The sequence below is a fragment of the Jaculus jaculus genome, chromosome 8, assembly GCF_020740685.1.
Source record: "Jaculus jaculus isolate mJacJac1 chromosome 8, mJacJac1.mat.Y.cur, whole genome shotgun sequence".
NCBI classification, from domain to species: Eukaryota; Metazoa; Chordata; class Mammalia; order Rodentia; family Dipodidae; genus Jaculus; species Jaculus jaculus.
Window position 1 is genome coordinate 77,468,438 of NC_059109.1, and position 23,502 is coordinate 77,491,939.

General features: G+C 43.6%; 1 protein-coding gene across 1 annotated transcript in view; it reads left to right on the forward strand.

Annotated features, from left to right (window-relative positions):
* The window catches only part of Slc15a4 (solute carrier family 15 member 4), a 29,616-nt gene that overhangs the window by 1,232 nt on the left and 4,882 nt on the right, over window positions 1-23,502 (forward strand). Inside the window, exons 2-7 of the mRNA XM_045157021.1 lie at window positions 8,226-8,518; window positions 12,181-12,349; window positions 12,845-12,922; window positions 13,280-13,448; window positions 21,488-21,643; window positions 22,664-22,822. Coding sequence (XP_045012956.1) covers window positions 8,226-8,518; window positions 12,181-12,349; window positions 12,845-12,922; window positions 13,280-13,448; window positions 21,488-21,643; window positions 22,664-22,822 — 1,024 coding nt within the window. The remainder of the gene's footprint in view (window positions 1-8,225; window positions 8,519-12,180; window positions 12,350-12,844; window positions 12,923-13,279; window positions 13,449-21,487; window positions 21,644-22,663; window positions 22,823-23,502) is intronic.

The following is a 23,502-nucleotide window of genomic DNA, read 5'->3' on the forward strand; positions in this document are numbered from 1 at the left end:
AGTTCGAGGCTCCATTCCCCAGGACCCACGTTAGCCAGATGCACAAGGGGACGCACGCGTCTGGAGTTTGCAGTGGCTGGAGGCCTTGGCGCGCCCATTCTCTATCTGCCTCTTTCTCACTCTCAAATAAATAAATAAAAATAAACAAAAATGTTTTAAAAAAGAACTAGATAGGGTTCTACCCCAGTGATGTGGGATTTACACATGAAGTGATGGTGGGGCTGGTTGTAAAAAGAAAAGCTATTTGTTGGAGGGGGCCGTTTGAATTGACACCTTTAATAGAAAGGGTCCCAGTTGTTGGGGAGGTTTCCCTACAGGGAGGATGGACACAGAGAGCTGGAGAAAGTCCTGTAGCTTCCCTTAACATTCTGTTTTTTTTTTAAAAATATTTTTATTATTTATTAGAGAAAGAAGTAGCTAGAATGGGGGCGCTGGGGCCGTCAGCCACTGCAAATTAACTCTAGAAGTATGTGCCACTTCCTTCCAGCCCTCTGTTGGTTTTGTATGTTTGTGTGATTGTGCAGGTGCCATGGCACATGTAGGTTCCTGGGCAACTTTAGGCATCGGTCCGTGCCTTCCCCATTGTTGAAGGCAGGGTTTGCTTCTGCCAGTGCCAGGCTAGCTGGCCCTTAAGCTTCTATGGATTCTCCTCCAGTCTCCCTGCAGACATGCTAGGATTATGGATATGTATTACCTTGTCTGGCTTCACATGGGTTCTGGGGATCTAAACTCAGTTTTTCATGGTTACAGGGCAAGTGCTTTACCCACTGAGTCATCTCCCATCTGTTTTGTTTTGCTTTTTTTTACATTAAAAAATATTTTTATTTATTTGAGAGAGAGATACAGAAATAGGCAGGTAGAGAGAGAGAGAGAGGGAGGGAGAGAGAATGGGCACACCAGGGCCTCTAGCTACTGCAAACGTACTCCAGATGTTTGTTCCCTCTTGTGCATCTGGCTTACATGGGTCCTGGGGAGTTGAACCAGGGTCCTTTGGCTTTGCAGGCAAGCATCTTAACCACTAAGCCATCTCTCCAGCCCCTTCCATCTGTTTTAAAGAAATTTTGGGTGAAGTTGGTAGGAAAAGTCCCAACAAAAATGTTGGAGGAAAAAAAGAAAAACCAAGCAAACAAAATATAATAAACCCAATGTACAACACACAAAAAAAATGTTGGAAGAAATCACCATGACTAAGAGATGAGGGAAGACTCTAGAGGTTCTGAAGGGAGAGGAAGTGATCTGGAAGTGGACTTGGTGCCAATTCAGATTTACTTCCCCTTTTTGAGGGTTCACAGGCTGGCTCTTACATTTTTTTAGAAAAATGTAAGGCCTCATGTCTAATCAGAGAATTGGTTATCTGATGTGTGCCATTATTGCAGAAGTATGTGCTTTTTGACTGGCTGGTTAATTTCTTGGTGTGTAGGTCCCCTGCTTATTCATGCTGTTGGTGACTGTGGTTCCCATAGGACTTATCAGCACTATGAGGGCTAGCCAAGAGGGAGCTAGTTTCACTTTTGGTTCCAGCATGGTATTTCAATATCCTGTTACCGCAACCTCTGGTGTCTTCAGCTCTAGGGTTTTACCTTTTATCTCTGGCAGGTTGAGTGTTTTGGCAGTGGCCTGCATTGTTTTGGGAACCTCATGGGTCTTACTGGCCAACAGCTCACTGTAGGGGGACAACCCAGTTCTGGGCCTGAGATTTTACTGGCCAGAGTCTCTGTGTTTCAAGGTTAAACTTTTTCCACCTTGGTGGTTATAGCATGTACAATGCTAGCCAGAGGTTTCCTGCTTTTTTTTTTTTTTTTTATTTTTTTTATTTTTCGAGGTGGGGTTTCACTCTAGTCCAGGCTGACCTGGAATTCACTGTGTAGTCTTAGGGTGGCCTCGAACTCATGGTGGTCCTGTTATGCCCAGTTCTCAGCACCCCCAGTGACCACCAAGGAGAGCCAAACACGTATGCAAGGACAAGGAGCATTTTTTAACATTCGGGCTTAAGCTCGGTCCCTTGACTTCACCAACGCAGTGGTTACAGTGGTTCCAGACAAGGGCCCCAAGTAGGGGGACAGTAGGGTTTTTATTGGGATTTGAACATAGAAAAAGGGGATGGGTACATGATTGGTTGATTTAAACAGTATTTTTCTGATTTGGCTTGGGATTTCGACGGGCAAGGTTGGGAGCAGAGTGGAGGTGGGAGCTAGGGGAACCCCAGGCATATAAGGTAGTCTTCATTGTGATTGGCTGGGGCAGAAAGAGCAAAATGGACAGGCCTCAGGCATGTCCTGGGCATGTCTAGGCTAGGGGGTGACTCCGGCCTTTGGGTGGGCACCTTCCCTAACCATATGTCAGGGTGGTTTGCCTTCTGCCTAAATGGAAAACCTGAAAGTTAGGCCCAGCCAGGGCAGCACCATACTGAATCCCTTCATGGCGTTAATTTAGTTTCTGGGTCTTTCAGACCTCCTACCTCTGCTACCATGCCTGGGCTTTTTTTTTTTTTTTTTTTTTTTTTTGAGGACTGGGGCTGTAGGTGTGAGCCACCACACCTGACTTGCCTTTTTAAAGTCATTGCTTGGGGCACTTGGCATAATTTGACTGTGGACTGCATGTTTGATGACAGTACATTGGTGTGATATTTCTTAGATGTGGTGGTGGGCATTATGGTTGTATAGAAGAATGTTTTGGGGAGATCCAAAAAGATTGTGCATATTTAATATTCTTTTTCTTTCAATATTTTCTTGAGGTAGGATCTTACTCTAGTCTACTCTACTCTGTGGCCCCAGGCTGGCCTCCAACTCACTGTGGTTCTACTAAGGAGTTTCCCAAGTTCTAGGATTAAAAGTGTGTGCCACCATGCTGCGGACTGACTCTCGGGGAGATCAGGACCGAGGGAGAACAAGGGCAAAGGCTCAAGGAGAACTCGGGATTCGGCGAGGAAATGACAGACAGACACACTCTAGGTAGAAAATGCTGCTGCAATTTACTGAAGGTTTCATGAAGATTTTATACAGATTGAACAGGGAAACTTAGCAAGCCAACAAGTGATCTCAGAAATCATTAATCTAAACAATCTTAAGTATTGTTCTATTGTAAGCATACATGCAATGTTGATCAGGCAGGAACTGTACCCATTTTTTTAAGAAGGACGCCTTGCATCATTGACCACAGCTTTACATGAATAGAAGCTTGGGGTAAGGGATGTAAGGTGAACAATAGGTTATTTATTTTTTATAAACCGAGCAGAGAGCCATCTCTTTCCACTTATTAGATTATTTATATAATCCTCATATTCATTATAAAAGTGTTTCTATCCAAAAGACCACCAACTTTTAAGGCTGGTTTAATGTTTTTCAGGAATTCTTTTCTTTCTTGTCTAGAGTATAAGCACCAAGGCTTACGTGTCCTTGCTAAGCGTTTCATAAATGAAAGAGAATGCCATAGCCTCCTTTTTCCTTTATAATTTATTTATCTATTACCGAATTTATCATATCCTCCCTCATAGGGGAGTGGATCTAGGTAGTTCCCAGCTCTGGGAGTCTACTATCAGCCCTTGATCAAATACTGAACATACCTCCCAGGAAGTTTCCTGGTGGGAAAGCCTAAGTTTTACAACTCCCTATCTGTAGAACTGTCATGCTTCTAATGAACATTACCGATTAACATTTCTACTCTCTCAGGATCAGTATTGTTCTAAAACATCATAAGCTGTTTCTACTCTACACCATCTAAAAACTGTTTTAGAGTTAATTTTTTATTCCTAGTAGAGTTATACATTTTCTCCATTGCCCTAATCATAGGAGGGGCACATTCAATACTCAAATTGTTACTTTGATTGTGTGCATGATTAATAGTAAGCGTAGCGTAGAAACTAGCTGTTCTTTGACAAACAACTAGAAGGGAGCAGGAAAGAAACAGAGCGCAGAAAACAGCACATTGGCGTCAGCAATTAGGTCGTCGTGACTTCATGGGCAGCAGGAACCTTTACAGTAACCGACTGCCAAGGGGTCACCGGGGGCATCCCTCCGAAGAGTGCTGGCCCTCTGTCCTCAGCTCTCATCCAGTATAGAAGCATCTCTGCTTGCTACACAGGCGAGGTCGCCGTGGACGTAGCACCACCACACTTGGCCAAGGGTGTATATATTTAAAGATAACATTGAGCTAAAGACAGGTATAGAAGTTTCCTGTAACTCAAAAACATTTTCAGGAAGATGGATGGTTAAGCTAAATGGTGACTACTTTACCAGTGGCATATTACCCACACAGAGAAGTTAGGTGGCACTGTAAGCCGAGTCAGAATCCTGTGGATGGGGAGGTCATGCACCCTGGTGGGGAAACTAGTACTATTACTTTGCTAAATGAACATGTACTTCCTAAACAGCCTTTCAAATATTTATGTTTATGCCTATAAATTAGTGCTGCTCTTTAGGGAAAGAAGCTTCTTTTTGTAGTGGGAGCTTAATGGGGAGGCTCAAAACTCAAATGGTACATCTCTATCACCCCCTTTGAGACTCAGGGTACAAAGAATGTAAGAGCCAAAGGATGGGGAAGAGTGTTGTGGAATACTGTCTTCTGGACATGACATGGCTGTTATATCATGAACTCAGAGCAGCTGGTTATTTACACAGGGTCTTCACAAGCCTGGGAACATCAACATTTTGTCATGGGTGGTGAAGGGGCTCATGAGACTCCCCCCCCCCCACAACTCCTCCTTGAATTACTGACAGTTAATTGTTGTCATTGGTTGAAGGAGGGGGATACATTTTCTTCAGCAGGTTAGCCATGCTGTTGTAAATAACTGTCCCCTCCCCACACAAGCTTATGCAGGTCACCCTAATTAAACTCAGTGGATCACACAAGACATGAAAGTGGAAGTGGGACTAATTGGGAAGAACAGGTCAGTTGGAAGGGGATGGGGCAAGCAAAGGAAATGAGGCAAATGTGATCAAAATGCATTATATACATGTGTAACTGTAAACCCCCCCCCCCAGGTTGGTGTTGATTGGCATTGAAAGCATCATACTCTGGAGGAAAGCTGACAGGGCTCCCTCATGCTTCATTCTTGTGAAGCGTCCAGAGTGGCAGATGCACAGAGCAGCAAGTTGCTGGTGGTGGCCCCAGAGGAGTATGGGAGTGACTACTGCTGAGTTGACAGGGTTCCCTGCCTAGTGATTAGATGGCAGTGATGGCTGTACATCTTTGAATATAGGCAGTCACTGAGCCCATGTTTGCCCAGTTCCTTTATGTTATACAGCTTACATCCATGAAGGGAGGTAGAGGTCTTGGCTATTCTTCAATGGGATTTCAAAGTCTTTCTTGTTTCTGAGGTTGGTGCTTCCATGGTCACTGTTTTATCTGCAGGATGTTGGTTTGTCCTGCTGGCCCTTATCATTTTTTTCTAACACGGTCTTTATATGTAGTCCAGGATGGCTTTGAACTCACTGTGTAGGCTGGGCTTGAGTGTATCAGTTTTCCTGCTTTACCTAGACATTCTTGAGTACTAAGATTACAAGCATGTGCCACCACACCTGGTTGGAGTTTTTCCTAATTGGGGAGAGATTGGGCTCTTGTGCATTTTAAGGGTTTTTCCAGGTCAGCCAACTATGTGCTTGGCTATGCTCTGTTCTGTTCTTTCAGTTTTGTTCCTCTGGCTTGGTGTCTTTGGAGCAGTCACATGAAAAGCTTGTTAACCTTTGGCAGGGCACATGGTGATGTCATGTGTTTAGTGTCAGCAGGAACTGTAGCTCCGGACCAAGGGCAGGAGGTGTGTGACTGCTGAGTCTAGCAGCAGTTTCTGTACTCTTGGTTGGTGTGTGGTTCCTAAGGACCTGGGAATAGTCCTTTATGAAGTAATTTTTGTTGATAATCCTTAGAAGTTGAAATCAGTTGACCACCAAGTTCACATAGGCAATAGGATAGCAGGGCCAGCATTTTTCAGTTAATAGATAATGTACCATGTGTTGGGCATGATGACACATTCCTATAGTCTTTGCCATTCCAGAGGATGAGGGGGATTGCTTGAGCCCACGAGTTTGAAACCAGCCTGGGCAACAAGGTGAGAGATTCTATCTCCAAGGTTGCTTTACCTACTGGCCTATTGGATTTTGAAGTTGTCAAAACACTTTTCTTTTACACTTTTATTTATTTAGTTATTTTTATTTGTTTTTTCAAGGCAAGGTCTCACTCTGGTCCAGGCTGACATGACACTCACTCTGTGGTCCCAGGCTGGCCTCACACTAACAGGGACCTGCCTACCTCTGCTTCTCAAGTGCTGAGATTAAAGGTGTGCTTCACCACACCAGACTCTCTTACACTTTTAATTATATTTTGTCTATTTCTCTGTTCATACTTTTTTTTCTCGTCTGCCTTCAATGTAACATGAATATTAGTGCCCACTATTTGATAACATTTTAAGGTATTGTATTGCAGGTATAAGAAACTGTCAACATGAAATTGTTCAGTAGTAACTCCTGCCTTTAGTTCAAAGCAGACATATATAGAAGATCTTCAACTCTAAAGAAAGTGTGGTCTATTTAGAACATGTATTGTTGGGATGTAGCATTTGCAAGGCCCTAGGTTCAGTCCCTACCCAACCCCCTCAAAGAAAAAGTTGTTGGCTTTTCAGTGTGTGATAATTGTAACCATATGAGTAATTCAAACATACTATTAACAGTACAACAGTTATCTAATGATATGACCTTTAATATTTTGAGGAAAGCTCAATTCTGACTGTGTTTTGCAACTGTACTCAATAGCAGAGCTTGAAATATGCTTAAATAATATGCCTGCTAAGCAGATGGCCTTGCTGCATGTCACACTGGTGGTTTTGGTCCTGCTTAAAGCTGGTTATTTGGTAGAGGAGATTGTTCTGTGGGTGAGAAAGCCAATATGTTATGGAGTGTTTTCTAATATTTTCATGCTTGGAAACTTAAAGACAGGACAGCAAAATTTACTGAGATGGTGCAATAGGCCGGTCCTTGTATGAGATTGATGCCAGCCTGTGTCTGGTGGGTTTGCTATAAGCCATCATGGAATGAAACTTCTAGAATGTCTGTGGCTAAGACAGGAGGATTCGTCCTTGTAATGTCCAGTTAAATTTAAAGTCTGGTGGAGCTGGGCATGATGGCACATACATGCCTTTAATCCCAGCACTCAGGAGGCAGAGGTAAAAGGATTGCCATGAGTTCGAGGCCACCCTGAGACTACATAGTTAATTCCAGGTCAGCTTGGACCAGAGTGAGACCCTACCTTAAAAAGAAAAAGAAAAGAAAAGAAAAAAGTAGTGAAGAGGAGCCCTAAGGATGAGCCTGCCCCAGCTCCACTGCCAGCCAGTTCTGGGCTCTGTGAAGCAGGTCTTAAGATCTTGGTCCAAGAAGCTGCTGATTTTTCAGTCTTTCAGGAATCACCACCCTTATCAGAATTTCTCCTCAATATATATTGATAGTTTTTCTTTTGAGACTAAGGTCTCACTGTGTAGCCTAGGCTGGCCTTGAGCTCAAGGTGCTCCTGCCTCTGAATTGCTGGGATTACAGGTGTGCACCTCCTCTTCCTGTAGGTCTTGGTAACCTTTTACTCTAAATTAGCTTGTTATAGCTGTAGACTGCACTTGACTCTTCGTTTCATGGTTATCAACATCTACAATCCTCTGGGGCCTGTGAAGTTGCATTTGTACTGTGGCTTCTGAACAAGGGTTACTTTCTCTGTAGCTCTTTGAGCCAGAGCCTGCTTGCTAGAGGCCTACCCGCATTCGTGCCAAGTTCAGTAAGGCATGGAGCCAGAGTTCCAAGACTTATCTTTGGGTGGCAGTCACCTAGAATGGTGTTCATAACTCAGGAATCTGTTTTAAGGATAATTCCTCGTGTGCCTAAGGTGGTGGTCCATGTGCTTTGGACTTGTTGGCATCCAGAGACGCATCGCCACCGCCCCCCAAGCATCTACAGTGATTGAGTGTAGGGTAGTTTCTATCAGGAGACACTTGATTGCATCTGCAAACAGCATTTTGATTGGCCATGTGCCTTCCAGGCTACTTAGAGCAGTGATTTGAAGCATCTTGTTACATCTCTTCTTGCCTATAAAGGTGTTTAGGTCAAGTGCTGTGGCAGGTGCTTTTAGTTCCAGCCATTCTAGGGTTTGGAGGAAAGTCGTTGATAAATAAAATTAGAGATTGTCACATGCTTAGAGGATAAATAAAAATTACACTTTTACATGTTAACTGTTTTTCCTTCTTGTTATTTTAGGTCAGAGACCGAGGTCCAGAAGCTACTCGGAGGTTTTTTAATTGGTTTTACTGGAGCATTAACTTGGGAGCCATCCTTTCATTAGGAGGCATTGCCTATGTTCAGCAGAATGTGAGCTTTTTCATGGGCTACCTGATCCCCACAGTCTGCGTGGCAGTTGCTTTCCTGGTCTTCCTCTGTGGCCACAGTGTCTTCATCACCAAGCCCCCTGATGGCAGTGCCTTTACAGATATGTTCAGGATACTGACCTATAGCTGCTGTTCCCAGAGAAGTGGGCGGCGCTGGAGCAGCAGGTGAGTGCTCCATTCTCCTCACAGGTCACTGGTTGGGATGTTTTCCTTTCTGAAATAGTGCTTCCTGGGCACAGCCTAGTCTCCAGGTGAGCCCTTCTATAAGGATGGCAAAGCCCACCCTCTGACCTCCACCCCCAGCTTCCTGTAACGGGCAGTAGGAATGGGGGTGTCTTGCTGCTAAATGGCAGGTTATGGAGACTGGGTTTACAAAGGGTATGGAGAAGACAGCTTTATGTGCTTTATACATGGCACTTTACTTTTCAATTCTCAGTGTGCATTAATGAGAAACTGGCTGTCATGTACTGTCAATAACTGTCTCAAAAGGAAGCTGCTGCCTCTCATTTGCAGTCAGCACAGGTTCCTCATCCAGGGCCACTAGCAGGGTACTGAGGTACATTTAGGGAACTAAACTGCCCTTTTTGCACAGGGCTTGTCCAGCTTCAGTACTGAGTCATATGAATGTGGTTGTAGAAAGTGCTGTGTTCTGAGAACCCTCTGATCCCTGATAACAGTGACCCCTAGTTCTGCTTGGTGTAGTTGTTGAAGTCCAGGACTCACCCAAGAGCTTAGGTACTTCTGTGTTGCTTGCTGCAGCTGTTTTTTCATGTAGTAAATGTGTCTTCTGAGCTGTGGCTGTGTGGCTCTGGACAGACTGATGGTGAAACCGCTGGCACAGTCAGGGTATAGTGGGCTCTGTAGAGAAGCCCTTAGCTCTTCATGATCAGTGTTGTCCCAATGCTTTGGCAGGCTTAGGGATTCCCAGTAGTCACTGAGCAGAGGTAAGCTGCATGTTAGATAGCTCTGGTGGCTGGGATGTTCTGCAGGTCCAAGCACACAACTCTTTTGTCTTACTCATCTACTTGGGTCGTACTCGGTGTTAGGTCTGCAGCTTTACCCAATAACTCCTGTGACTTATCTCTGCTGAAGTTCTATATATCCCTTGAGTGGAATTGCCTGTGTTCCAACCTTTATTGTGGACCTACTGGCAAGATTCTTGGTTTTATGGCCTTCGTAGCAAAGAATTTCTAAAGCTTGGAGTCACCCTGCTTGTAGCAGACATTGGAGTTTGCCAGGGCCTAACTTTGACTAGGTGAGCTATTTATTTCTCCATATCAAATAGCCATTGGCATATTTAGCACTTTTCGGACAACCCTGACATCTGGATATACCTCTGGCACCTGAGAGACTTTCCACAAGGGAATAGCATTGATTCCAGGGCATTTTGGGGCTTCGGTGCACAAGGGGACCCAGGAGGAGGACTTTGGTTTATCAAGCTGCTTTCCCTTTATGTTCGGCTTTGGAAGTTGTTGTGCAAAAATAATAAAAAAGGGACTAACTTACAGGTAGTTGGTCCAAAGAACTGTGAAGTTGCTCATCAAATGACCCTCTGTGAGACCTTGGTGGTTGAGGGACCTTGCTTTTCCCACCTTGTCTTTTTGCCAAAAGAACACCATTGGATTGTGAGGCCTCAGTAGATGTGTGTAAGACTCTCGGCAGATGCCTAGCACCCCATGGAGCTGGTCACTGAGCCACAGAGGTTGCTGTAAGTGAGGCTTCAGGAACCTAGGAAGTACCACCTGCATTTTCCATGTGTGTGATTCTTGACTTCATCTGGCCCAGTCATGAGCCTAGATAAACTAGTCTGATGTAGATGGATGTGTTTGGAAGGAGATGTGGGGCTGGTTTTTACTGATACCAGGTCTGTTGGTTCACCATTCTTCACACTGGAGTGGCACTGGCCCAAGAGCTTCTTCATGTACCTGTTTGAGTGGAGTCTGTGACAGGCCCTCCTCCCTGAGGATGACATCCTGTGCACACAAGCTGCCTGGGAGGAGCAGTAGCTGTTCTCTGTTGTGTGTTGTTTGGTGACTATGTTGCCATATTATATTGCAGATTAGAGCACTAACAATGTCTGTGGACTAAGAGGCTTTAGTTATACACCGATGTAGAAAGTGAGGTTGCTTAAAGGTGACTAAGTTAAGTGGCATGCAGCATGAATTTGAAGTTTGGCATTTACATGTTTTCAGAAGAGACGTGGTTAGCGTGATGTGTGAGTCCCTCAAGTAAGTAACTGAAAGAAGCACTGAATGTTTTCAAGTAGAAGTGCAAATACTATTTTGGAATTTGAAGTTTTACTTCTCAGTGTTTGGGCTTTGAAGATTATGTCCCCCACAGTCTAAGCTTTATAAGGTCAAGAACTGTATCGTTAAAATCAAATGCCAGTGTCCCCATGTGCAGTTAGAGCAGCCCTGGGCACATGGCAGGTTCAGTGGGCAGGTTCACTGAATACCTGAGCTGATACTTTCTCTATCAGAACTTGGCTGAGGTTATAGTCTTCAGGTTATTGATCTTCCATAGTTACAGTTTTGAGTTTACTGATCCTCCTCATTTGGAATGTACAGGGTAAAAGTATCAGCCTCATAAGATAAAACTAGTTTAAAATAGTAGCAACTTTGTAAAACACGACCTGAGTGCATAACTAGAAAGCAGATGGTGATTCTTGTCCAGTCCAGAATTGGGGTCTTCTCAGGGACAGATCGTTTCTCCTACTGGCTTTAGGCAGTATTGTGCAATTTCCCTAAGGTTCCTGAAGAGGTTCCTATTAGAGCACCGGGGAGCTAGGAAAGATCTTGGCACTGCCGGGGGCGACTTGTTCATTTTGCAAAGCTCAGAACAGGATCAGTCTGAGAGCCAAGAAACTGCACCCGTGCTCTGTTCTGTGACCCATAGATGTTATAGTGGGGAGCATAGGAGCGGTGGGGTCCTGTTGTTGCTAGCGTTGCAGCTTCCAAGCCAAGACTGCCTAAATTGCAATCTGGGCCCCAACTGTGTGGCTTTGTGCATTTCTTTCCCTTCCTGTACCCTAAGTTACTCTTTGAAATGGGGTAGTAGGAGCCTTTCAATACCTCCTAGACTTGTGGGCAGGATAAATGAGGCAGTGTTCTGGTCTCTGGTACACCGAACATTCCTCAGTACGTGTACTCCTGCCATTGGTTCCTGAATGGTCTCTCTCCCTGGGCTGTCCCTTCATCTTAGAGGCAGATAGTAGCTTTCCCTGCCAGCAGAAAACTCTCCAAGTCACTCCACTGGTATGATAAACCAGAGGGACAGAGTAGCATTGGGATTGGTGGTTGTTAAAAGAGCTGAATAGAAGTTCACATAGTTCAGTGCCAACGTACTGTACATTTTGTCAGCCTCCCCCAACTCTGTGCCTCTCTAAAGCTGCTGAACTGTATGGCCATGAGGAGTTGAGATAGGCCTCCATGAGGTCAGCCACTTGGCCATATTTTACTGCTTATTTATTTATTTAGATTAAGGGGCAGATATATAAAGAGAATGGATGCACCAGGGCCTTTAACCACTGCAAGTGAACTCCAGACCCATGTGCCACCTTGTGCCTCTGGCGTACATGGGTTTTGGGGAATCAAAACTGGGTCCTTAGGCTTTGTAGGCAAGCACTTTCACTACTAAGCCATCTCTCCAGCTCTGTTTTACTACTTTTACTAATTTCAGGAGTTGTATTGGGTGTACAGTTAGCTGTAGGTGTTCAAGCAAGACTCAGTGCAAAGAGCTAGATTCTTGCCCCCAAACATAGTTTGTTACCTAAACATTGACTGCTGCGGGGGGGAAGAAAACTAATTCCTTCATTTTGTTTCCCAAAGTGAAGGCATTGGAGTCTTTCAGCAATCTTCTAAACAAAGTCTGTTTGATTCATGTAAGATGTCCCATGGAGGGCCGTTCACAGAAGACAAAGTAGAAGACATGAAAGCCCTGGTCAAGATTGTGCCTGTGTTCTTGGCTCTGATTCCTTACTGGACAGTGTACTTTCAAGTGAGTGCCACCACGGCAGGCTAGCTCCCTCATCCTCCCCAGCCTTGCTGAAGTGTAGGCTCTAAGGTCTTCAAGGCTACTTCCTATTTTACGGTTTTTTTGAAGAAGGATCTTCTTGTAGCAGAGGCTGGTCTTGAACTTAGTCTGTAGTCCAGGTTGACTTCAAACTCACAGAGATCCTTTTACCTTAGCCTCCCAAGTGCTGGGATTACAGGTGTGAGCCACCATACCTGGCTTGCTTTATCAACATTGTCCAACTTTCCTGAAAAGAAGCTAAGAATGGGTTTGGACTTTGCTTTAGCTTAGCTTCTCATTTGTAAAACTAAGGAGCCCTTTATGGTCAGCCAATAATGGACTTGTCTGTTCTCAGACTGCAGCCTCCATTTGATCCTGAGAGTTATTGCATGGCTCACCAGCTAGAAGAGGGAGGGGTGCATGGGCCACCACTGAACAGCACAGCTGGCTTATGTGTGATGTCCTGATCTCTACATCCAGATGCAGACCACATATGTTTTACAGAGTCTTCATTTGAAGATTCCAGAAATCTCAAGTATTAGCACAGCCCACCACACGGTAAGAGCCATTGAGACATGATAGATTTCTTGTAGTGGCCTTGGATAGTGAGCTCAGGCATTATAACGGAAAGTGATGCTTTACCTGTTGTCCATAGTATTCTCCCTTGGGTACAACCCTTGTGATTTTAAGTTGACGAAAGTCATTAAACACTAATACTCTCACCAGATTTCAAATTCTCCAACACAGAAAAATAAGACCAGATCCATTGGAAAGTCAGTGTCTCCCCAGTAGAAGCATGTTGGAACCCAGGGTCTTTTCCTCAGGTGTCATAGGACAAGGTGGAGATAAGTGACCTTGTGTAGGCAATGTTGAGGTGGTCATGCTGCAGACCTAACTGCCTGTGTGTGTGTGCAGTTCCCGGCAGCCTGGCTTACCATGTTCGACGCGGTGCTCATCCTCCTGCTCATCCCACTCAAGGACAAGCTGGTGGACCCCGTCCTTAGGAGACATGGCCTGCTTCCATCCTCCCTCAAGAGGATTGCCGTGGGCATGTTCTTCGTGATGTGTTCCGCCTTTGCCGCTGGTGAGCCACCTGTGTTCCTCTCATCCTCCTATTCTCTCTGTGCATCTTGGCTTCCACAGCTGTGGGTTATGCAGAGTGGGTGACAGGCACATGAGTGCTGGAAAACACACTGTTGGTGTACTTCATGCTGCTGCCAGGTCTCCATTTTCTAATTTCTCATTATAGAAAGTTTGCTTTCTTTCTAGGACACTTGGGCATTTCTCTGTGACAACTAAAACTATAAACTTGTCCTGACAATGATGTTAAACTTAAATCAAAGCTGCTGTCCCAGCAGTAGACTTAGGCTAGGGTCGTGGGTTGCTGACTGGGTGGGTTTTTCTGAATTCAAGTGCCCATAATCCTCAGCTTCTGAATCTTATGTCAGCTGCAGGCTTCAGGGCATCTAGACTCTCTGGAATTTTTCAAGCTTTTTGTGTTTTCCTGGTGAGAAGTTATCAGCTTGTTAGAGGCTCCTGGAAGTTCTCCCTTCCCCTGCATCACCTGTGAAGAGCTAGTTTTAGGATCCCTGCACCATATATCACAGGGGACATGTTCTTTCCAGAGATGTTTTCTGCTTTCATTATTCTTTAAAAAATTTTTTTTTTATTATTTATTTATTTTATTTTATTTGAGAGATAGAAAGGCAGAGAGAATGGGTGTGCCAGGGCCTCTAGCTACTGCAAACAAACTCCAGATGTATGTATCACATTGCATATTTGCCATATGTGGGTACTGGGGAATCAAACATGGGTCCTTAGGCTTCACAGAGAAGCGCCTTAACCACTAAGCCATCTTCCTAGCCCTTTCTTCATTTTTATGTTCTGAGGTACTAGTTGTTTATGCTTTCCCAATAAAGCTGAGGTATTACTGACTTGTTCAGCTTGGGAGTTGTACCTTCATTAATATGTGGATATTGATGAACCATAAGATAGCATAGTTTATAGTAGAAGATACTGGCATTCTTGGATAATTGCAGAGGAAGTAACTGTTATCTGTGTCACAGGAGCTGATGTTCTCAGACTGCACCTCCTTCCCCAGTAGAGCCCCACAGTGATGGAGTGCTTAACAGGCTTAAAGAATTAGTCCCTGGGCCCAAGAAATCTATAATCTAGAATCCATAACATTTTAGAAGGTGATTGCCTTTTCTTTTAATCAGATAGATAATTAAAGTGAGGTTTGTCCTAATGAAGCTTTTACTATGTGCTTTCTTTAGAATTGAGTTTCTCTTGCCAAGCTGTGGGGCTCAGTGAAATAAGGCAGAGTGCATGAGAACTGAACTACAAAGGGACAGTAGCTAGCCTCAGGGAGAGAAGGGACTAGGGGAACAGTCCTTGGATGGAGGGTGTGTCTGTCCACCAGTCTTTACTGCCCAGAGATTGGCTTTGCTGTCAGCAGCTCCTTTCTTCCTTGTGGGTGTTCTTGGGCTTCTTGACCACTCTGGCTGATGCTTGGAAGAGAGACTTGATTTTTCCTTGGTAAGGAAGATGCCTTTGGCCTACTGAGGCGGTTTTCATGGGTTCCTCCTCCTCCTCCTCCCCCTCTACCTCTTCCCCTCCTCCTCCTCTACCTCCTCCCACTTCTTCCCCTATCCCCTCCTTCCCCTCCCCCTCCTCCTCCTCCTCTTTTTCTTCTTCCTTTCTCTAGTAAACCATTTGTTTTCTTGAGTTAAAAAAATAGCAGAGAGCTGGACTGGGGCTCCATGGTAGAGTAGAGATAAAGGTAGTCTTTCAAAGTAAATCCTTTGAGAAGTACCAGCTTGGCTGTTTCTATGCTTTCTTCTTCAAGTACTGAAATTTTGTTGTTTTATTACAGCTCTGTGTTTTTTAAAAAATATTTTATTTACTTATATATTTATTTGAGAGAGGGAGAGAGAGAGAGAGAGAGAGAGAGAGACAGTGTTTTAAATTGTTCTATAAATGTTTGGTAGAATTTGGCAGTGAATTCATCTTGGCCTGGCCATGTTTTTATTAGCAGTCTCTTTAAAATAAAATTTAAAAAATCCATTTATTTTTATTTATTTATTTGAGAGCAACAGACAGAAAAAGAGGTGGATAGACATAGAAAGAGAGAATGGGCATGCCAGGGCCTCCAGCCACTGCAAACAAACTCCAAACACATGCACCCCCTTGTGCATCTGGCTAACGTGGGTCCTGGGGAATCGAGCCTCAAACCGGGGTCCTTAGGCTTCACAGGCAAGCGCTTAACTGCTAAGCCATCTCTCCAGCCCTAATTTTTTTTTTTTTAATATTTATTTGCAAGCAGAGAGAGATACAGAGAAGAGTGACAGAGAGAATGGGCACACCAGGGCCTCTAGCCACTGCAAACAAACTCCAGAAGCATACGCCACTTTGTACATCTGGTTTACATGGGTCCTGGGGAATCAAATCCTGGTCCTTAGGCTTTGCAGGCAAGTGCCTTAACCACTGAACCCTATTTCTATCCCTCATTGCTAATCTTTTAATTACTCTTTCAATCTTATTAGATGCTACAGCTCTGTTTACATAATTTATCTCTTCTGGGTTTAGTTTTGGTAACACTGGTCAAGAAATTTGCCCAATTCTTCTAGATTTTCCAATTTTGTGGAATATAGGTTTTTGAACTATGTTCTGTGATTCTGGGTGTGCCATTATCCAAAAAGGTAGGTTTCCATATGGCTTATTCATAACATCTTAAATTTTGATTAACCTTCCTCCCACCTTCCTGTTTTCAATTCCTTTCCCTGACCTCACTTAGGCCATTGCATTTGGAGTAATCTGTTCATCTGCTTACATATGTGCAATGCCCTCTCCTCCCTCCCATCTGCTCTGATCTTGATTATTTGTTCCATTTAGCATTGGGTTTGGATTGTTCTTGTTTATCCAAAGCCTTCAGATGGATTGTTACTTAGAGATCTTTCAGATTTTGTAGGGTAATTTATAGAGCTATAAACTTTACTCTTCGGAATGCCTTCATTGTATCCATCAGTTTTGGTATAGTTTGTTTCCACTGTCATTCAGTTCTAGGATTTTTTTTTCATTTTCTTTCTTGATTCTTCATTACCCCAGTAGTGTGTTGTTTTCCAGGACTTGGTATTTTTTTTTATGTTGTATCTTTTGTTGATTTTTAGCTTTATCATATTGTGGTCAAATATAATACAGTGAGTTATGCCAGTTTTCCTGAATGTGTGAAGACTTGCTTTATGTCATCATTTGTAGAGTTTGCTTGCAGTGTTCTGTAGATGCCTGTGAAGTCCATTTGACCTTTGGTATTATTTAGCTACATTCTTTCTCTTATTTTCTGTTTAAATGATCTATTGACAATAGTGGTGTTATTAAAGTGACTCATTATTATTGTGTTAGGTGTATTTCTGATTTTCTGATATAGTGTGTAGTAGATTTTGTATTATAAGACTTGATACATCTATGGTGTATACATATTTATAATTTTAATATCCTCTAGTTGAGCTGTTTCCTTAATGAGTATAAAGTGGCCTTTAAAAAAACAAAAACAAAACTGTTGGGCTGGAGAGATGGCTTAGTGGTTAAATGCTTGCCTGTGAAGCCTAAGGACCCTGGTTCAAGGCTTGATTCCCCAGAACCATGTTAGTCAGATGCACAAGGGGGCACATGCATTTGGAGTTCGTTTGCAATTGCTGGAGGCCCTGGTGTGCTCATTCTCTCTCTCTCTCTCTCTCTCTCTCTCTCTCTTTCTCTCTCTCTGTCACTCTCAATAAATAAAATGAACAAAAAAAAATTTTTTTAAATAACCTCTTTTGATTCCTTTTGGTTTAAAGTTTATTTAGTCATATATTAGTGTAGCCACTCTTGCTTGTTTCCTATTTCCATTTGCCTGGAATATATTTTCCATACTTTCACCCTATGGTAGTATCTCTCTTTAATGATTATATGGGTTTCTTGAAGACAGCAAAGTGGAGGGATCCAGTTTTCTTATCCAGCCTGTTTGCCTGTCCTGTGTCTTTTAGTTGCGTAGTTGAGTCCATTGATGTTCAGGGTTATAATTGAGAGGTGTGAGTTAATCCCTGTGAAGTTGTGGAGTTTGGTGTTTTGTTGACCTCCATGTGCTTCTTGCACATGTGTTTTTTTTTTGGGGGGGGGGTTAGGCTCTCACTTTAGCCTAGGCTGACCTCAAACTGACAGCCATCCTCCTACTCTGCTGGGGTTAAAGGTGTATGCTACCACACCCAGCCTGTTCTAGTTTTTATTGTTTTTTTTTTTTTTCTATCCTATAGCCTCATGAATATTTTTGTTCTTCTCTTCAGTGCCAAGTATTCTATCCAGTATCTTCTCTAGGGCTGAGTTAGTGCTGATGTATTCATAAAGCCAGCCTTTATCTTGGAAAACTTTTCTTTCACCTTTATTATGAAGAATAATTCTGCCTTCTGTCTTTTAGAGTTTCCATTGAAAAATCTGAAGTAATTCTGATGGACTTAACTCTTTTAAGTGATGAGCTGTTTTTCTCTTGTAGCTTTGTTTCTCTTTGTTTTCTGTGTTTAGTGTTTTAACTATAATGCGAGGGGAATTTCTTCTCTAGTCCTATGCATTTGGTGTTCTGTACACTTCCTGTACCTGGATGTACCTCTTTTTTGTAAGATTTGGAAAATTTTCTTCTATGATTTTATTGATGATATTCTCTATGCCCTTGGCCTATAGTTCTTACACTTCTTGTATGTCTTCTTGTTCTGTCAATGCTCTTTTTGAACTTGTTATTGATTTTGGCTCCCCAGTCTATCTGCCTGGTCCTCAATCCGAGTCTGTCCTCTACATGATCTATTTTGTTGGCAAGGCTTTCTTGAGTGCTTTTTAATTTTTTTTTATTTATTCTTATTTGAGAGCGATAGAGAGAGAAAGAGGCAGAGAGAAAGAGAGAGAGAATGGACGCGCCAGGGCCTCCAGCCACTGCAAACGAACTCCAGACGCGTGCGCCCCCTTGTGCATCTGGCTAATGTGGGTCCTGGGGAATCGAGCCTCGAACCAGGGTCCTTAGGCTTCACAGGCAAGTGCTTAACCGCTAAGCCATCTCTCCAGCCCTTGAGTGCTTTTTAAATAAATTACTTTGTTTTTGTTTTCCATTAGGTTTTTTTTTTTTTTCCTGAATCGTTGTTTCTATGGAATTCCATTTTCATATTTTGATAGGACTTTCTTACTGTCTCTTGAAATTCATTCCTGCATTTGATATGCATTCCTTGCATATCCTCATTAAGTTCATTCCACTGATCATTGAGTCCTTTTTTTAGTTGATTGTCTCATCCATTTCATTCAGCTGTCTAGTATGTTCTTTTTTATTTTCTTCCATTTTATTAAGCCATTTGTTAATGGCCTCATTAAGTTTGTTTTTTGTTTTTTGTTTTTTTTGTTTTTGTTCTGTTTTCTTTCGAGGTAGGGTCTCACTCTGGTCCAGGCTGACCTGGAATTAACTCTGTCATCTCAGGGTGGCCTTGAACTCATGGCAATCCTCCTACCTCTGCCTCCCGAGTGCTGGGATTAAAGGCGTGAGCCACCACGCCCGGCCTCATTAAGTTTGTTGAGTAGGCTTACTGTATTTGTATTTTGGGATTCTGTGTCTGGGGTTTCTCCATAGTTTTCATTGGAAACTTCCACTATGGGACTAGGCATTCTTCTTTTTAATTTTTTTTTATTTTTATTTATTTATTTGAGAGAGAGAAAGAGAATGGGCACGCCAGGGCCTCCAGCCACTGCACACGAACTCCAGACACGTGCACCCCTTTGTGCATCTGGCTAACGTGGGTCCTGAGGAATCGTGCCTCAAACTGGGGTCCTTAGGCTTCACAGGCAAGCACGTAATCACTAAGCCATCTCTCCAGCCCAAACTAGGCATACTTGGTAGTGGTATCTTGTTTTTTCTTGTGTTGTTTTGCATTGAGGTTTGCCCATCTGGAGATCGTCCTTTTGTCTTGCTGAGAATGCAGCAACAGTGGCTCTTGTGATGTCTGTCTTGAGTGGCCTGGTCAGTTTTCATTCAAGTGTGTGCAGTATGGTGGTCTTTCTGCAGTGTCTCCACAGTCTGGACTGGGAAGTGTGACCAGCTCTGGTTTCCCTACTCAGAGCTGTGCAAGCGAGTAGGCCAGGGAATGAAGTCAGTACCAAATGGGTCTGATCCTCAATCCCAGCTTGTGCCAGCAGGTTATATCCATAGGATTGACTTGGGGACTACTCAGCTGGACCCCTGGATAGCCTACTCATTGCCTGGGGCTGGGGTGTGCTATAGTGTCCCTACTCAGAATAGCCGCAGGCAGGCTGGTTAAGGAGTGTGGTCAGTGCCAAATGGGCCTGATCCCCAACTCAGGTGAGCAGGGTCCAGGGTTGTACCCACAAGACTGAATTGTGCCAGTAGGGCTCTCGCCTGGACCCTGGGCACCTTACTCAGCTGAGGAGTGCCATCATATTAGGTGCAGGTGGGCCCTCATTTTTAAAGTAAATGCACTTTTATGTGAATGTTGGATGTTGGGCTACATTATTTCATTTACAGTAAGAATTCTTTTTTTGCGGGGGCAGGGGTTTCGAGAGGGTCTCACTCTAGCTCAGGCTGACCTGGAATTCACTATGTAGTCTCAGGGTGGCCTTGAACTCATGGTGATCCTCCTACCTCTGCCTCCCAAGTGCTGGGATTAAAGGCGTGCCCCACCACGCCCAGCATCAAACAGTAAGAATTCTTTAAAAACAACCTGGTATTATCCCAGCCTAAGGCCATGGTCCAACAAATTAGTGTTTTAGAATTAATCTTGATGCCTTTTTAGTTTGATAGAGCCATTTGTTCTGCTCTTAGGTTTCCCTTGCTTGATGTTGGGCTTGACATGTGACAGTCACTTTAGCCTACACCCTGCAGTGAGATCCCAGTATGTTATGTTTGAAAGGTTACCTTTGTCCTTTAGAAGCCAACATTATTATGTGCATTGTTATAGTCAGTCAGTGGACTGTTGTGAGTCTGTCACTGGGTAGGACTTCTAAACTTACCACCTACAGCTGAGTAGAACAGCACTCTTCTAAGAACTGTTAAGCATCCTGTTTCTTTTTTTTATTTTTTTTTTAAATTTTTTAAAGTTTTTATTTGTTTATTTGAGAGACAGAAAGATGGAGAGAGACAGTGGGGGAATGGGCATACCAAAGCATCCATCTGCTGCAAATGAACTCTAGATTAAGCCATTTGTTAATGGCCTCATTAAATTTGTTGAATAGGCTTACTGTATTTGTATTTGTATTTGCCACTTTGTGCATCTGGCTTATGTGGGACTGTGGGTCCTTTGGCTTCAAGGCAAGTGCCTTAATCACTAAGCCATGTCTGCAGCCTTTTTAAAAAAAATTAAATTTATTAGAGAGAGAGAAAGAGAGAGAGAGAATGGGCATGCCAGGGCCTCTAGCCACTATAAACAAACCTCAGATGCATGTACCACCTTGTGCATCTGGCTGACATGGGTACTAGAGAATGGTACCTGGGTCCTTAGGCTTCATAGGCAAGCACCTTAATGGCTCAGCCATCTCTCCAGCCCTCTCTCCTTTCTTTCATTCTTTTTTTTTTAATTTATTTTTACTTATTTGAGAGAGAGAAAGAGAGAGGAGGGTAGAGAGAGAACAGGCACACCAGCACCTCTAGTCACTGCATAGAACTCTAGATACATTTCACCATGTGCATCTGGCTTATGTGGGTACTGGGGAATCGAACCTAGATCCTTAGGCTTTGCAGTCTAGCTCTTTAACTATTAAGCCATCTTATCCAGCCCTCTCCCTCATTTCTTTTCTTTCTTTCTTTCTTTTTTTTTCTGCAAAAGATGGCATTGGGCATAGCTATACTAATGAGGATCCCTCATTTCTTAATAGAAAAAAGGGTGAATTGTCCTGGTACTCCAGGGTTAAGCATAATAACTGTTTTGTACATGATGTTGTGAAAAGCACTGAAGAAGAGGCCACATGACCTGACCTTATTTGCCTATGAAGCCTATGACTGAAGGTCTGTACCACTGGACTTGGCAGCTGTTACAGGTGTCATCCTCGCTTAATGCAGGTCTTCATAAGCCAGTGCTGCACTAACTCATTTCTGAATTGCAGGCATCCTGGAGAGTAAAAGACTGGACCTTGTGAAAGAGAAAACCATCAACCAGACCATTGGTGGTGTGGTGTACCATGCTGCTGACCTGCCCATCTGGTGGCAGGTCCCGCAGTACGTGCTGATTGGCATCAGTGAGATATTTGCAAGTATAGCAGGTGAGGCTCAGAGGTCCTAGTCTGTTCTCATTACACCCTTAGCCTGTTGAGACAAATGGCATGGGACTTGTATGTGTTTGGCAGGAAGCTGCGGTTTAGCGCATAGGTTGGTGAAATTCTTGGGTTGACATCACCCTTAGGTTAAAGACAGTGGTCCCAAAAAATGTTTTTAAAAAAATTCATTACTTATCCTGTAGGTGCAATAGAAGAGTGAGAAAATCACTATTGTTTGGTTTCCATGGGGACCAGTGTGTCCTTACAGAGGTCTCTGCAGGGTGCAGCCAAGCTACTGAACATGGGTCACAGCTCCAATGCTGATGTTAGTGCAGATTGATGGAAAGAAGCAGATTGGATATACTATTGTTCTTATGGGCCTCTGTCCCCAATAGTGAGATTCTACAGTGCCAGGGATCAGCACACAGGGCTCAGGCAAGTCGACTGCTGGCTGCGGGGAATAATGGAAATGCGGGATGGTGGGACAGCAAGGGAGGGACAGGCCATAGGTGTCACCTAGGGAAGTGAGGGCCTCACAACAAAGTGGGCTTTTGCTTCCTGCCTGCCTGAAAGTTAGAAAAAATCGGAACTTACAGATGTGCCTTACACACTTCTTTGAAACCATGCCATAAGTGTGTTCCCAAATTTACAGTGGTAAACTGTTATGGTGAGAAACAGGAAAATTCCTGTTTCGTTGACTACCTTCCCATACAGAAGATTTAAGTTTTTGTTTTTGTGTTGTTCTTTTGAGGTCGGTCTTGCTCTAGCTCAGGCTGACCTGTTTGAGAGCATTGCTACTTGGGGTATTTTAGGATTTATGGTGGGTAGGAAAATGAATAGCCAACTTGTAGCCATTGATATTTTAACTTAACATGTTGCTTGCAGGGTAGGGAGTGACTAATGGCTGGTGTCTCCTCAGAGCTTTCAGAATTGCAGGGCTTGGGTTCGCCACTATGTGAGGTAGTGTTGAAAATTGGGGTCAGTACACTCCTTTCTCAAAACTGTCCTCCCCTTTCTTTCTTCTAGGTCTAGAGTTTGCATATTCAGCTGCCCCCAAGTCCATGCAGAGTGCCATCATGGGTCTGTTCTTCTTCTTCTCTGGCGTCGGGTCATTTGTGGGCTCAGGACTGTTGGCACTAGTGTCTGTCAAAGCCATTGGGTGGATGAGCAATCATACAGACTTTGGTAAGAGCCAACACCCAGGACTTAAGTCTTGCTGCTGGAGGCTGCTGTGGTGAGCCTGTCCTAAGAAGACCATTGTAATCTTGCTAGCTGAGTGTCTCATGATGAATAACCATCTGAACAGTCCACCAACTACAGTCTGAAGAGTGGCAGATGCACTCACTACTGCTTGCTCAGGCTGTGCCTGCACTGCAGTGTCCAGAGCTAGTGTGAGGATGTCAACCTGGATTGCTTGGTTAACCTTGATCTTAAGACTTGTTTCCTATCAGTATCTTTTAATTTTCAGATGTTACAATGACAGGGGTAGGTGGTAGCTTCTTGTCTGACACTTAGTATATAATATCTGTGATCAGTCATGATGGGATTTTGCCATCAGTGCCAGCAAATGGTACGTTGGATGTTGAGAAGAACACTCAGTAGGACAGTGTGCTTCCTCCTGCTCTTCAGTGACCAAACATGTGGCCCATAAACAACCTACTGCTTTCTCCATAGTTAGTTGTAGCACTTGCTATGGGCAAGTATAACCTGTCTACTCTTCTGCTGTAAATCCTTTAAAGATTTGGTAATGGTTGAGGGACTTTTCTCCAGAAATTGCAGCTTATTCAGATTACTTCCATGATCGTACTTGAATTCCTGTCTCTTCGGTTTAGGCTTACGAAGCTCACAAAACCACACTCCTCTGT